General features: G+C 37.2%; 2 protein-coding genes across 2 annotated transcripts; one reads left to right on the forward strand and one right to left on the reverse strand.

The window, feature by feature from the left end:
• The first annotated feature begins 1,349 nt into the window (after positions 1-1,349).
• prelid1a (PRELI domain containing 1a) lies at positions 1,350-10,538 on the forward strand. The gene is made up of 6 exons (XM_038284615.1): positions 1,350-1,514; positions 1,904-2,029; positions 7,518-7,743; positions 7,840-7,953; positions 8,828-8,906; positions 10,226-10,538. Exons 2-6 carry the CDS (start codon positions 1,938-1,940, stop codon positions 10,345-10,347), a joined length of 633 nt encoding a protein of 210 aa, XP_038140543.1. The 5' UTR covers positions 1,350-1,514; positions 1,904-1,937; the 3' UTR covers positions 10,348-10,538.
• Positions 10,539-13,731: 3,193 nt separating this feature from the next.
• mxd3 (MAX dimerization protein 3) lies at positions 13,732-16,048 on the reverse strand. The gene is made up of 6 exons (XM_038284605.1): positions 15,845-16,048; positions 15,134-15,236; positions 14,981-15,010; positions 14,365-14,479; positions 14,073-14,238; positions 13,732-13,970 (listed from the first exon to the last, which is right to left on the reverse strand). The coding sequence occupies exons 1-6, from the start codon at positions 15,912-15,914 to the stop codon at positions 13,852-13,854; spliced, it is 603 nt and encodes a 200-aa protein (XP_038140533.1). The 5' UTR covers positions 15,915-16,048; the 3' UTR covers positions 13,732-13,851.
• Positions 16,049-16,759: the final 711 nt, after the last annotated feature.

The following is a 16,759-nucleotide window of genomic DNA, read 5'->3' on the forward strand; positions in this document are numbered from 1 at the left end:
ACAGCCTTTCCTAACAAATAGAAGCATATATTTAAACAGCTGTGCTGACTTATTAAAGGTGTAGAGGACAACATTTCTGGGGTGAACGTCTTCTCCAATGTCATTACTTACCTACTTTTATCAAAAATTGTTCTGCATAAAAAATATATTTCTATGTACTTATATCTACATTAAATAGATTTTTAAGTTATTATTAAAGTAGTTATTTATCTATGATTTCACTGAAGACATAATTTTCTCTTTACCTCATATAACACAAAAATATAGTTCTGAAAAGAGCATGAATTCTGTGTATATCAACTTTAATGTTAGTATTTTGATGTGCATAAACACAGCGTTCTAGTTGTTAATATATGAAAAATTCAAATGTTTAATAAGTTTGAACATTCGCCTTGAGAGTCTTACTGCTGCCACCGTGGGCGAAAACAAAGGCAGGGGTGGCCATGGCCACCCTCAGCCAATCAGTGGCCCCCCATCTAGCTCCGCCCCTGGTTATTCCCAAATGTTTGAATTTTGTTGCCTTCATATAACATGTAGTCCAGTGGCGGTTCTAGACCAAATGTACCAGGGGGCCAGGAGGGGGCCAGCATATTTTCATAGGGGCACAGAAAAGCATAAAATAAAAAATCAGAGCAAAGGATGGAAAAATAATAAGAGAGCTGCATGAAGTGAAATTTTAATTAAAATCCTATGTCTTATTAGGTCAATATACATTTATAACTTAGGAATTTTACTTAGTTTTGACTTTTTTAAAATAAAATCTGAATTAGAACTCAAAAACTGATAAATTCAGCTGTAAAAATTATAGCATGTTTTTGTATTTGTTTTGGGTAAAAAAACAAAACATTTTACAGATAAAAACTAAGATCCTATCTCAACACCACTGAAGCTATCACCTTATTGTATTTAAATAATTAGTAAAACAGAATTTGTAAAGAAAAAAAATCAAATAGATTCAAAGGACCTATCAGTAACCCTGTCTGTTCCAGTGCACATATTATGAGAATTATGTCTTCAGTACAGGGGCCATAAACAGGGGCCGAGACATGTTCTACAAGGGCACTGGCCCCCGTTGGCCCTTGTCTAGAACCGCCCATGATGTAGTCTGTTGTTTCTATATGTATTCAACACAATCAGCATTTACTGTTATCAATGTTTAATTGAAACCTTAGTGATTCTTTGGAGGTGTAAATAAAATTTAAGATTTGAAAGTGTGTTTCCTTAGCTTTTGGTTGAACTTGTACTGGAGTAGCAGATATTAAAAATAATCCGCCCCCTAGGGAAAGCTAGAAACCAAAGCATTTTGCAATAGCGCTCTGCTGCCATCTAGTGTTGAAAAAATAAGCTTTCAACTTCTTCCCACTGTCGGATATTGCGTCACTGCTCAACGCTCGACCTGACCTCGCTGTCCGGCCGGTGACGTCTGGCTTCTCGTGTGGATAGCCAAGATGGACTTTGCTCCAGAGGAATCTTGAAATGTCTGTTTTGATCTTTTGAAACACCTCACTGTGCAGGTTAGTGTCTATTTCGTCTGTGTCGAACCTTTTTGTCTTACTTTGGTTAAAAGCTCAGATAAATATCAGAACGGAAGCTGCCATTCATTCATAGTATTAGCCGCATGCTAGCTTAGCTCATGCTAACCAGGAAGCTAAGCAGTGTGTACGTGACGAATGTGACAGAAACGACTTTTAACTATTTGTCGCCTTTCATTAAGCCTTTGTTTTTAAACCACCTGTTAAAATAGCAGACAGGGTGTTGCTTTATATTTTTTTAAATGTTAGCCTACAATATATTTATGTTAATTGTCCTTTACATCCTTAATTGACCTCTGTGAATGTGTTCCCTGTCAACATTAGTCCTGCTTTATCTGACTCTAACTTCATGCTTTATCTCTGTGCTGCAGCTCAGCAGGGGAATGTCAGATAACCAAGGGAACAATGGGGAAATATTTTTACTGCACAGGTTTGCTGAAAAGCACCTGGGACCAAGTTTGCATTGCTTTCTGGCAACGTTACCCCAATCCTTACAGGTGAGAGAAACATGTTTGTGATTGTGTCTACAGGTGGAATGCTTTGTTTTACCTTTTAAATACTATGGAAGTAATAGTGATAAATCCTTCAATTAGTGTGAGCATTTTTAATGAGTAAATGCTTATTCAGGGTTTCTGCGGATCATTAAAATCATTAAAAGTCATTAAGTTATTTTTTTTTAATAAGGCCTTAATTGGCATTATCATGGCATTTAAAATGCTTTATAAAACATTTTTTTTTAAATATATCCTAAAGGCACAGAAAAAGCTAGAGAATGGGAAAATGCAAATTTATCTTATTGATGGCATTAAAATTATTTCAAAGAGCATTAAAAAGCATTAAATTAGAGTTCCTCCTTCCTGTATAAACCCTGTTATTGGTGTTTTAATATGTAAAATCTAAGGCCCCGTCCACACGAAGCCGAACCCTGGCCTAAACGCACAAATTTTTCACCAAACCAGCCTCTCATCCATACGAAGCCGGCGTTTCGGGGGTCTGTAAACGATCTTTTTTTTTTATTCAGCCTACAGAGTGGGAAGATTTTGAAACGCTGTTTTAGTGTTTCCATCTTTAAGCTCTAACCGCATTTTTTTTTTTTTACACGCATGCGTCATAGCGTCGCCTCTAAACACGCATGCGCGACACAGTATCTGTGTCACGTACTGTGTTGAATGGTTGCTGCTCATGCTACTCACCCTGCTGTCGGGCTTACAACAGAATCTTCTTCTTCCGGAATATCTCCAGGAAGAACAGAGCAATATCGACGACATAGTTCAGCACCTGAATTTGGCTTAACCACGAAAATGGACCCGCAGGGCAACCATGTATAAATATTAGTGCGCATGCCCAACATTTCGTCGCCTATTTTTGCTTCGGCACCACAGCGCCACTTACAGGCCTGGCATACATTTTGCAGCGTTTTCATGCATTCGTGTGGACGATCACATTTATTTTACGTCTCCGTCTTTACGACAAACGTTCTGGAAAATATTAGCGTTACGTGTTCATTTTGACTTCGTGTGGATGGGGCCTAAAATTGTTTTCACTGTCAAGCAGAGAATTACAAGTAGAAATTTCCCAGATAGACACTGAGTTTTAAAATGATTCCAGTAGTCCATCCATTTTCTTCCACTTTATCTGGGGCCGGGCAGAGAAGCAGAGATGCCCAGACTTCCCAATCCAAACACACTTCCTCCTGCTGCTTCGAGGGGACCCCCAGGGTGACACCAGGCCAGCTCAGAGACATAATCCCTCCAGGGTGTCCTGGGCCTTTCATGAGGCTTCCTCCCATTTGGATATGCCTGGAACACCTCCAGAGGGAGGCAACCAGGAGGCAAATGTCCGAGCCACCTCAGCTGGCTGCTTTTGATGTGGACAAGCAACGATTCTACTCCGAGTTCCTCCCGGGAAGGGTGCGCCCAGCCACCCTATGAAGGAAACTCATTTTGGCCGCTTGTATTCGCGTTTTTGCCCTTTCGGTCATCACCAGATCTAGGTGAGGGTGGGAACCTATATCAATCTGTAAATCAAGAGCTTTGCCCCCAGTAGATTTCAGTAGTAATAAATGATATTTCAAAAATACAAAAGTTATGAGTCAACAAAAGAAAACACACTAACCTTTTATGGTGTTTATGCATCAACAAAGTAACGTAAGTTTGCAAAAAAAGCAATCTGCATGGCGCTAGCAGCGTACCCCCCCCCCCCCCCCTCCCTTAACTTTTCTAGCACAAAATTATGAGTTGTCTTTTCTTGCTAGAGACCAATATGTTTGTGCATATTTCTAAAATGGGAAAAAAAAAACAATGCATTTTTTTCTTACAGAGTATATTTTCTTATTCCATTAACCTCTTAAAATCCTCCCTTTTTTATGTAATCCTTGCCTATTTTGCATACATGAATAAAGCAAATAACTAAGGAACTGTAAGGCCAAATTACTTGTGTGATGCATCATCTGAAAGCCAACACCTTCTAGTTTCTGAAAATATAAATGTGTATACTGTGACTAAAACACAGCCTAAACTGCATCAGTTCAAACATGGCTAAGTTTTTTTTTTTCTTCAAGGAAATAATAGGTCTCTTTTGAATAGCATTAACAAAGACATGCTTGACAGCAGGTTTGTGTCATGACATATTTATTCTGCATAATGTCAACCACAACTGCAAAAAAATTTAGACCTCTAGGTATAACAGTCTCAGAGTTATGGGACTTATAACTTTTGGTGTCACCAGCTTTTTCAAATGACCTATAAAACCGTACCGAAGTGTTTTGATGACCACAAAACATTTTTTATACATATTTTTCCACTTAGGTAACATTTCCGTCTAATGATCCAGCAGTGTGTAATAATCAGTCTCTCCTGTGCCCGTGCTTTGTTACAAAGGGCATTATATTATGTCTGCATTATTCAAATTTTCCACCTTACCCTTGTCTAAAAATGGTCTTAACCAACAGCAGTGGACTTTATGAGGCCTTATATGAAGGGGCTCTGATTGTAGGGTGCTGTCTTTGATGGGGACACTTTTGTTTTGTTGGCTGGAAAGTGATGAAAACAAACATCAAACTGAAATATTTTTGGAAGTAAATCTTATTAGCAAGAAGATTAGCATTAGCTCTGACAAATTAACTTTTCTGATCGCAAAAAACTCAACTTTATGTGGCCAGTTTCTGATCATGGAATGTTTTATTATGAATATGCTAGATTATTTGTAGTGTATGGACACTTATGGATAAATAAAAATTATTTAACATGGAGGAACCAGAAGCTTTATTTAAAAAATTATGATTTAACGTTCTGCTTTATTTTTTTATTAAATTATTTTGTACTTTGTTGCTCATTGTCTGCATAAAATTAACTTGGTAGTTGAGTGGGAGAGAATCTAAGCTTTCCTAAGAAGTGAATGTAAGCTGGTTTGTCAGTAAAAATACTGCAATTTAATCTCAGGATTACCTACAAGGGCGACTGTTTCTCTGTAAAGGAACACAGCAGAAAGCAAAACAACAGCCATGGTGGTAGATAATGCAAAGAGAAGTCTTTCTTTTTGACCCTCTTGGAAAAGTTTGCATTTTTAATTCTCTGGAAAAGAAATGAAGTGCGAGATGAACTACCATTCGTGTCTGCTTCCTTAAACACAGAGCACGCTCACCACTTGTGATGTCATTGCATCCTCTGCTGTGCATCTGGGATACTTAAGTGTGTATGAATGCAATCCTCACAGGAGATCACATATCTGTGGAAATGTGAACGATCATGCAAAACAATCAGATTTCACACAAAAATTGGAATTGAGTGTTAACCACTCTACGTCTTGTGTGAACGTAGCCGCTGTTCAGTCAACCATCTGAGCAGAAGGTCTTCTGTTTGCTAATATCTATATTGAAGAAAAGGGGAAGTATTCTAGAAGACATCCAGGCCAAATGAATCCTGAAGGAAAGTTTAGCTGAAGGCTTGGTGTCTTTCATATGACCCTGAACACACCAGATTCAAAAAGGAAAATCCTGCCTCACCTCATGGTAAATTTTGTATCCTTTTAAATTTCTACTTTTAGATTTAATTTAATATTACAGCGACAGTGTATTAGGGCCAGGCTAGAGATTTTTTTGGTCTTCTATTTGGAGAATAAAGTAAAATTACGAGAAAAGAGTCGCAACATTACAAGAATAAAGTTGCAGCATCACGAGAAACAAGTTTTCATTTATGACAACTAGAAAAAGCACTTTCTTCTTTAAAGTGAGGAATGTCGAGCATAATATAAATTTATACTTTGGCTCTGGTTTGACAAATAAGGAAATCTTTTAGCACCAGCATCAAATTGGGCAGCATGTCAAAGTGGACTCAGGCTGCTATTTGGTGGCGTTGTTATATGATGACTTCATTCTCGTAATGTTACGACTAGGGATGTACGATATAATCAGCCCCCTATCGGCCTTAAAACTGAATATCGGACATCGGCCCCCCCACCGATATTTAACCCGATATTTGATCAGCTTCTGAGTTTCTAAAGTCTAACAAAAAAAAGAAAAATACTACTTCTTCTTCTTCCTCAAAATCTTCTTTTTTACAGACTTAAAAACTTCTAAAGACGAGGGAAAAAATATTGATACATTAAAATATCACAATATCTTCCTATGCTGATATACTGCCATTTAAAAACACCATATCAATCTCTTTTACTAATGAAATATTGCTATATGTCATCGTTATGCTACGAAATCCCCCGAAAATTCACGAAATGTTGCCATATTTTTATATGTTGATATACTGACGCGGTATCCATCTATTTTACTAACAAAATCTCACAAGAATTTGCTAAATATCACAAGAGTTTGTAACAGAACGATGAAATTTCACGAGATTTTCAAAGTAAAATAGATAGATACCGCGTTTTTAAAAATCAATTTGATATCAGCATATGAAAATATATTTGAGTATATTATTTTTCAAAGTGTCAGAAATGGATAACAAAACTGCTATTTTCAATGACTGCTTATTTTTGTCCAGGTTTAACATCGGTATCGGTTATCGGCTACATGAGTTTTAAAATATCGGCATATCGGATATCGGCCAAAATCCCAATATCGTGCATCCCTAGTTACGACTTTATTCTCATAATGTTACAACTTTTTTATTGCCAGGCTTTTTTATCTTTATTCTCAAAATAGAAAATAAATAAAAAAATATCTCTAACCTGACCCTAATACTCTGCCGTAAATATATATTTAATGTTTTCAAGGATGAAAAAAACTTTCCTTTAGCGAGGTAATTCCCATATTTATGGTGAATCAGAAGAGCGTGGTGCCCTATACTTTGGAAAGGATAGCATTGTATCGTTGACATTTTGGTGTTGACCTAATGATTACAAAACATGATTAATTTAGTGTGCAGGAACCATTAGTCCACATGTAACCCTGGTGCTGCAGGTAAAGATTAGTTTAGTGCAGAGAATGTCATTAAAATGCAATGATTAAACTGTGAAACATAAATAGGGGATATATTACACAGGATGTATTGCTTCTTGGAGGAACTTTATGTCCAACTGTCTAATATCAAGTAATGATTAGAATCAAATGGTCCTGGTTATTGACAGTCTTTGGTTAGTTTCCATTATCCATCATCTGGGATTTTAGTTTGCTGCCTTCAGTCTTATAACAGGCAGTTTATTTCCACAATGTGTCTTTATTGATATGATTGTGTGTGTGACAGGATAATGCACATTATGAATTAAAGTCTCTTTTAGTCATTACCCTGTCTGCATCTGATATTTAACTGACCCTAATTTAATTTATTGATCTGAGTTATTGGGTTTACTGTACTACTCAACACTGGATTTATGTTTAACCAGGAAGGATCACCTTTTAAACTTTAAAATAACAAAAATATTTTTTGTCATCCAGCTTTTGAAATCTTTATTTAGAATTTGTTTAATTTTGTCTTTTCTTAATGAAATAACCTGAGGTTTTACTGATCTTTGGTTTCTGTTTGTTCTCAGTAACCATGTCTTGACAGAGGACATCATCTTCAGAGAGGTAACCCCGTCCAACTGCCTCATTTCCAGACGTCTGTTGACCAAAACTAGCCGTTCACCTCGCTGGATGGAGCGGTACCTCCCAAAGCACATGTCGAGCTCGGCCTACATCATTGAGGACTCAATTGTGGACCCTCAGAAACAGACCATGACCACTCTAACATGGAACATCACCCACGCCCGCCTCATGGTGCACTCATGTTTACATCCATCAATACTTGGCTTGTCTTGAAGTCAAAAATGGGCTCATGTGTTGTTTTTGTCCTTCTTCTGCATGCTTTTCCAGTCGGTGGAGGAGCGCTGTCAGTACCAAATCAACCCAGAGAACGGCTCCTGGACGGAGATCAAAAGGGAAGCCTGGATCTCTTCCGGTGTCTATGGGCTTTCTAGAGCTATTCAGGTCAGTAAAGAGAAAACACACCGCATGTGTCACAGCATATGTGCTTTGCACATTTTACCGACTTATTTAGGTCTAGGTTCTTATTTCAGGTGTGAATATGCGCCTGTTAGGCAAGGAAGTAAACAAGGAAACATCCAAGGTCAGAGTTTTCTCTTGCAGATGCCCCATCGACCAGCAGAAGGAAAGCAATGGTGCTTCTTCTACTTGGTGCTCTTTCTACAGAGTAATATAATTAAAAACCTTAATTTGTTCATTCTTGTATGCTCAATCTAAAGTTCTTTGTAGTTGTGTAGAATATGTGATTTCTTTAAACACAGACTTTTAGGTGATCAAAGCATCGGTATGTTATTGGTCGTTTCATAACGTGATGATGTATCACTGCAGGTTTACTCCGTATTAATACCCGGGAAAAATTTTGCTACTCCGTACCCGTAGGGGATAAAAAAAATACAATTTAAAGGCAGAAGAAATATATTTATTAACATGAATAAACTTCCCTTTTTAAATCTCAAAATGATGCATGCTTTTTAACACGATCATAGATTCTATTAAATTAGAGGGGAACACAGTTTTTTTTTTTACATTGGCCCCTTGATTTTACGTTATTACATCATGCTCTACTCACCTATATTAGTTTTGTGTCATTTGGAGCCGTTCTGAAGATATTCGGTTAGGTTATATTCAGGTAACATCTTCCTATGGGCAACGGGTTTAAGGCATGAACTAAGCATAGTCAGTGTGCTGTATTGGGGTACCAGAATGTTAAGATGCAGCAGTAGTTCCTCATTGTTTCCAGGTTTAGAGAAATTTATTACGGTTTTAGTTTCAGTTCCTTCAGGTTGGCCTTTAACCTCTGATTTTGTTCACTTTACAGGAATTCGGTTTGGCAAGGTTCAAGAACAGCGTCACAAAGACCATGAAAGGCTTTGAGTATGTGCTCGCTAGAATGCAAGGTAAGTTTTTATTTGTTTATTTTTACAGATATCAGGAGTAAAGGTAAACGTCATTCCTTATGTAGGTCTTGCATGTTTGCATGTGTGGCTTGGTAGGTTTATTGCATTTAGTGTCTATAAATACAAATCCTACAGATTTCGCTTATCTTCTAAAGCCAAAACTTTTAGTTCTTTTAAACCTGAAAAGACAGAAATGCTGACAGATTGTGTTCTGTCAACCATGTTTAAATTTTATTAGTTTTAGTTTAGACGTCAGGGCTGCGGTCATTTGCGCTGTTGCTTCGAGATAAGAAGGTCCGAGGTACAAATCCACGCGCAGAGTTTGCATTCTTTTCCTTCCGTGCATCGTGTCTCCGCCTCAACGACTGCTGGAGGCACAGCCCTGCACGCACTAACCAAATAGAGACAACGGATGACTAGATAGAGTGGGAGAAGGTGACATCAGATCTCCCTTGCATGGTTCCCTTCTTCAACAAAGCTGAAACCAATGAATGATTACTGGTGCCAAGGAGGTAACTCAGCCTTTCAGGACGTACATCGACTAACCTAGGATGGAGCTTCGGTTAAACATCCTGTTTTCAGGTTAAGATATGAAAAGGGAAATGTTGGCTTCATACATTTACAACAATAATGTAATCATTTGCTAAAAGCATGAAGTGAAATTAAAAAGTATACAAGAAAAAAGAAAAATTTCTTATCAAATGAATGTAATCAAACATGTAAATAAAATCTTTTCTGAAATTTGCAGAATTAAATTGGCTAAATTGAGGCTGACAGCTGTGATTATTAAGTAGTCGTTTAGTCTGCTCTTTTTTAGCTGTAAGCCCCAGAAAATAAGACACAGCAAATAATCTGAGTCATAACAATAGAAAGGGAAGAAAGGTGATGCTAGTTTGCCTCCTCAGCAGGTTCTTTCTCTGCAGACATCGTCAGTAGAAGCAAATTGCTGACAGTCTCATTTAGAACTTAAAAAAAAACAACAAAAGCTTTTCTTTCTGATGACGGGGGGAAAAATACCATTTGGTTGTACTGAAACATAATTATATGGCAAAAAGTGGGTTATTTTGATATTAAAATGTTAAATTAATATAACCTGCTGTCAATATCTGGTAATAAATAATTGTGATTTCAGTGCTGACCAAAACAATCATGATTATTAAACCTTAATTGTTAACATTGAGTCTAAATGTTTTCTTGCTACACCTGGCTAATAATCTGCATGTTTGGATCTTTTTCAAACCTTTGTCATTTTTTCTTCAAACATGAGTTCAAGCTTTAACTCCAGTTTCATTTGAAGAGATCATTCTGTTTTTCTGCAGGTGAAACTCCATCTAGAACATTAGCAGAGACTGCAACGGAGCGAGCAAGGGAGACAGCGCTGGCAGCTAAAGAGAAAGCAAAGGACCTCGCTTCACATGCGCAGAAGAAACAATACGTGTGATGCAGCAGCTGCAGCCTCTTACCCTGGGACACATTTACATGTAACCACTCTGATTGTTCACTCAGTTGTTGGGTGATTTGCAACAGATCCCAGTCTTGGTTTGAAAACGTCTCTGTGAGGACACAGCGGTGGGTGGACCATAATAAAAAAAGGCCTGAGCTGGGTTCAAGAGCCTGTTCTGGCCTCCCTGATTGTGTTTATTGTACCTCTAACAGTCCATTTAGTATTTACCGCAGACAGAAATGATTGGAATGGGTGGTTGATTATGGCTATGGCTGCCATAAAATTGATAATTTACAATTGGAAGTGTTCCTTAAGCCACTGCTCAACCTCTGTACCCAACAGGTTCTGCCTTTTTTTATACTCCAGTTCTCTGTACATCATGTTTCCTTTTATGACTTTAACCAGTCAGTTCTCTGTTATTCATTTCAGTGTTTTAATGCCAAATACAATCCTGTTGGTTCAGTTCAGCCAATCCTAAAAACCCTTATGCCGTCACATAAAGATCTGTACCTAAGTTCCCTGATCCTTGTAATGCTGTTCTTGCTCAAACGATAAAAGTATCATTTGGTCAATAAACGGACATTTCCTTAACATGATTTGGTTTTCGGTGTCAAGCGTCATACAACCTGAGCTAAGGTGCTTTGCTAACTGCTCACACTTTATGTTCTGTTGTGATAATCCAATTGAACAATGTAACTTTTTTTTTTTTTTGCGAAATCACAAAATGTTTGAGTGTAGATTTTAAGAATACTGCATTTCCTGGATAAGGTTAGGTGTAGACTTTGACTATGGTAGGCCATTCTAACCTGCATTAACCTATTTGATTGCAGCTGTGGCTTACTGTAATACTGAAACACCTCAAAATAGACAACTGGAGGAAAAAGTGGGTAAGAAAAGTTAGACCTGGTTGAATTGCATAACTACAGTAATCCAAAAACAAAAGAAATAGTTTATAGACCACCTTCCTGTAGGAGACTTCCACAAGGGATGTCATTGTGGCCATGACTTTTCCTTTTCTTTGGGGTAAGCAACCTGTTTGTTTGAATCCAATGGCTGCTTCCTCCGAAGGGATTTGATAGCTGCTCCGTGCTCAGAGAAAATGGCAACGAACAGTGGTAAATAATGTAAGTGCAGTTTAATTCAAGTATAGGGATAGTTTCGTCTTAAAGAAATGTGATTTTAGATTGTGAGTCAGGTCAGATATGGCTGTTTGATTTATTGAAATGTTTTATCTGTCCCTGTGAGAATGAGTTTGGCTGACATTAAAGCTCAGATACCAACATATCTGCAACAACGGTACTGCTGTTGAGGCTCCTCAGAAATGAAATTAGCCCACAGAACAATGGTGAGAAGTTCACTATCAATTCTTTGACAGGTTTGTGAGTCAACTTTCATGGTTGCTAGGTAACAGCTTACCTGAGTGTGGGGCGGTGAAAGACTAGACCTGCTCAAATCCAGCCTCTGGACCCGGTCGTTTTAGACCGCGTCCTTCCGAAGCCTTTCTGTATTTTTTAAAAGATTGATCGGTTCTATGATGCTAACAGTTTTAGTAAAACTGGTTTTATAAACACTTCTGCTTCAAACATAGCATGTTTGTTTTCTTCAGACTTTGTGCTTTTTGTTCACCAATTCCTTTAAATAATGACAATACAATGAATAAATATAGAAAATATTTATTTGTTTAAAAAATAAAAAAGAAGCTTACACCAGTACAAAAATGCTACATGACAATACTGGGTGGAGAGAAACTAAAAGTAATAAGGCCTCTTGCATATACAAAAAGTGAAGAAGAAAGCACCTTCAGTTATCAAATCCTTGTTACATGCTTGTAATCAGCATTAATTGCATAATCGTTACAAGTCAATGTTTCCTGCTGTGAGTTAGTTGTAAAGTGAACACTTTCAATGGCCAACACTCTTCAGTAACTCAAACGCTCAATCACACAACGTGTTAAAAAGCTCCTATGTTTTAAATACAGATGGGAACGTGCGCCGATACGAAAACCTCAACGTGCAAATGTGACTGAGGTTTTTTTCCCCCTCATTTCCTGGTTGCCTTTTTTTTTTCCTCCGCTTCTTTGGCCGTACCCTGAATCTTTCTGACAAAACAAGTGCAACGGCTGGACGTTATGTGCAACAGAAGAAAAAGAGCTATAAATACATGAAGTGAACTTTCATAGGACAAAACAAAAACAGAAGTGCTCGCTAAATGAAACATTGCTGCAATATAAACTTAGTGCTAAGGAGAAGCCGAGTAGTACGTTAGTCTAAATCTGAATTTAAGGCAGAATTCAACACACACCAAGGAGATTTGTATTAAAGCCCTTATTTTTGATTAAACCTGAACGTTTAAATCACAGGAGGATTAACGCCTCATGGCTTTGGGGATAAAACATCATTGCTTGATCGGAGGAATGCTAATGCATGCTGTAACATCCATCTCAGTTTAGTGCAATTGGAAACATTAGCCTGTTCTTTTTTTAAAATGTGAGACATGATGAGCTGTACTGTTAAAAAACAAACAAAAAATGCTTCGGTTGTGTACAGGGACCTCTTCTTTTCTATAACTGTCTTGTTTTTGGAATGTTTTCTTCCAGCTCTCCTCCATATGTATGGAGTCACATTTGTTCCATTATTGTTGCAAGCAAAGATCACATTTTGTAAATGGAAATTTTGAGAACAAAACACATTTTTAAATTGAGATTTTAAAAACAAATTGCAAACCAGAATGAAACTTTGAAGATGTTTTAATGAAAAGAAAAAAAGATTTTTGAGCGGAACTGTTGTTGTTTTTTTAGATTCAAGATTTTCAACTGTATCTTTCATGTGTATTTATTTTTTTGTAGGATTTTAAAAAATGGTTTTTTTTGTTTTTTTTACAGATTCTATACTTTCACATTTCATTTTTAAAAACTTTTTTTTGTGTGTGTTCATTTCTCTTTACAGATTGAGTCTTAAGAATTCGATTCCTTTTAATTCGTTATTTCCAGATCACATTCTCGCCACTTCAAGCCAAATACAAACACTCACACTTGAAGTTTGCTCATAAAATGTTGTTGCTATAGATTCCTTTTTTCTTTTCACGCATCTTAACTCTTGACTCAAGAGAATGTGATCTGTAAAATGCCATTTAAAAAGAATGCAGACTGTAAAACAATCGGAAAAACAAAACTAAAACGGTGAAAATCTAAATCTAAAAAATAGAAATTTTTATATAAAATAAATTAATTTGAAAATATAAAATGTTAAAGGGAATTAAAGAGAAAATACATCTGAAAATATAAAATCTGTAAAAAGGAAAAAATACAAATTTAAAAATGAATTTGAAAGCACTTAGAAAAAAAAAAGTTAATAAAGTTAATCTAAAAACCCTTTTTTTTTCAAAGTTTCATTTCTGGAATGCCTTCTTTTTAAGTTTCAGTTTAAAAAATGATGGCTTTGCTTGCATTAAAAAAGAAACCAAATTCCCTCCATACACCTGACAGACCTTAGGTCACAGCGGTCATAGCCAGGACCGGTCCAGGCTGGAGTAACTGTGGTCTGCATCCATGTGTGCTATACTGAGCCCGTCAGAATCCACGCAGTCAAACACGATGCTTTCCACATCTACCTCCACGTCTTCTGTAACGCAACCAAGATCAAACCCATTAATAGAACACAGCTGATATCAGTACCAGGGTAAAAAAATTAAAAACAAAACAATAATTTGATCCTTCTTTTTACCTCTGTCCGAGTCCGACCTCTCCGAGGACATGGTGGACCCCTGGCTGTTGTTCCTCATCCTCTCTGTTCCCCGCTGCAGCTGCTCCAGCCGAACCCGAAGCTCCCTCTGCTCCCAGCGAAGGCGGTCCTTCAGCTGCTCCGCCCACTCGTCCTGCTCCTGCAGCTTCTAAAACGACACAGACGTGGGAGCAAACGCATAAAAAACATAACTTCAGATACAAGGATGGAGAAAGATATTGGAAAAACAAATCATGAATGGGTTAGAGAGGTTTAAAGTGAGTCTGTGATGTACCTTTATGTGAAGCTGGGCTTGTCTCAGCAGGTTCAGGGTGGTGTTCCTCATGGAGTCTGAAGAGAGAGGGACCTGCTTTTTCAGCTGCTCCAAGCAGTGCCTCAGCTGAGCTCGCCTGTAGATTACAACCATGTTTAAAGCAAAAGCTTTCAATAAAACATTTATTGATTTTATGCCATGGATCAAAAGGAAATCAAAGAAAGGTGAAATAGTAGGGGGGATTTTCCCTTTTTTCCACCAGCAGGAACAAGGATTAATCAGTTCATGTGAAGATTAATGGAGCTAAATAAGGGGGAAGAAAATACTTTCTGCAAATTTAGCTTCTAACAGGATTACAATCCTAAACATACATCCAGAGATAGATGAACGGGTTTAAACCAAAGCTTTTTCATGTGTCAAAATGGTCCAGTCAAAGTCCGGGAAGTCAGAGCACAGCTGTAAATCTTTAAACCTTGAGCATTGCCTTTCAGATTATTCTACCCATTCTTAATCATGGTCTATCACATGCAAACTTATGGATGCAATGTGAAGAAATTTTGGAATCGCTCATATGCCTTTTACAAGGAAGTAAAAAAAAAAAAAGAATGGGCAAAATTGTTGTGAAAAATATAAGTACCTGTTTTTCTCCAGCTCATTGTGAACCGTCCTGTAATGAGAAACAGCTTTTAATGCCGTAAACAGGTTATAGATCATGAAGGTTTAAACAGGGCTCTTTATCAGGACTGAAGACACACCCTCCTGTCAGTAATCTGTTACATAATGTATTTACCTTTTACCACCAGCAGCAGAGTTCTTCTTGTTCTTCTGTTTGCTTATTTTATCGAAATTACCTTCGCCTACAGGCGGAGGGGAAGCATATCCATGTTCTGCCTCTGCAAAGGAAAAAAAAAAATAATAAAATGTCTAATATCTGTCACTATAAAAAAAAACTTTTATAATGCTTTAAATGTTCATTGTAAAAATGTTAGAGGGATGGAATTAGGAATACATTTGTATTATAATCGGATTATTATTATAATCAAAGCTGAGTGGGAGGAGGGGGATGAGGAAAAGAGTGTGAGAAGTCACCAGCTGTACGTTTATTTTGTTTTTTGGCGCCATCCATTAACAATCCGTTACATTCAAAACCGAGATTTAAAGATTTAAGCAGGAAAAGTCGCTCTGTTTATAAAATGAGCGATAAATATGGTCTTTCCTTGGCGGTTTCATTCACCGCCCTGGACTCCTTTTCAAACTCGCTAAGATTGGCGCCTTCCAATACAAAGATGAGAGCGATATGTAGGTCACTGAGTCAAATGGCACAGATCGGACACGCTCACGTCCCACTGGGAATCCCTGTCCTCGTGCAAAATCTCAGACCCGTGCAAAATGTTTCGCTCCTGTCTTATAAATCGCGTATATATTTACAGCGGCTTCTAGTTTCCCCCTAATAACAATAACTCCTGCCCCCAGGCTGATTGTGCTGTCGTAAAATACCAACCTCGGCTTTTCCTCTCCACGAATTCGGCTGCCCAAAGCAGAACCTGGAGGCTGCAAACGTTTCCTTCCATTATTGGCTTTTTAACAAATACAACAAGCTGAGGTAAACAAACTACAGCAAGACAAGCATCTGCAGCTCACAGAGCGATGGAGTAATGGACTGTCTGTGCTGCTGGCGACGTCCACGGAGCAGGGAGAGCCAACAATAGTGCTGCATTAAGGTACAAATCGGAAATTTCGTGTTTAACGTTAATAAAACAATCTGTAATCCAATTATGATGCGTTACCGGATACAAAATAGTAAAATAGTTATCGTGAGCCACATTTTATTTTTTTTTGGGAACTGTAGACATAGTCCATAGTATTTTCTTTTTCAACTGTGTTTCAATTCAAGGATAAGAATTGTATGTCAACATTTTCGACAGCACGTAAAGGCATCTTCTGACGTTACTATTTTACACGATTTTGGACTATTTTACTTGAAGTATTTCACATATGTAGTACACTTTCAAAAATAATAAAAACAAAAAAGGCTACTTAAGCACAAAAGATAAAATAAATAAATAATTGATCTTTTAAAGAAAGAAAAAATTGTATTTCCAAACTATAGCACCATTAATAATAATACTAATAATACTAATACTACTACTACTAATAATAATAACAATAATAATAGTAATAATAATAATACAGTTGATTTCGGCCTTCATACGGAAAGGGCGACATACTTTTTCTGTGACAGTTGGCGAACATTTGGAATGAATAAAATAAAAATATGAAAATCAAAAGATAAAATTAAACCATATAAGCTGATAAATACATTATGGAAATCTGAGTTTTACTTTCAAATACACAGGTGAATATGAAGGACCAACTCTGCCATATTTAAAAATAAATACAGAAATAAATAAATGCT

Source organism: Cyprinodon tularosa, unplaced genomic scaffold (assembly GCF_016077235.1).
Source record: "Cyprinodon tularosa strain WSP-4 unplaced genomic scaffold, ASM1607723v1 ctg20, whole genome shotgun sequence".
Classification (NCBI taxonomy): Eukaryota; Metazoa; Chordata; class Actinopteri; order Cyprinodontiformes; family Cyprinodontidae; genus Cyprinodon; species Cyprinodon tularosa.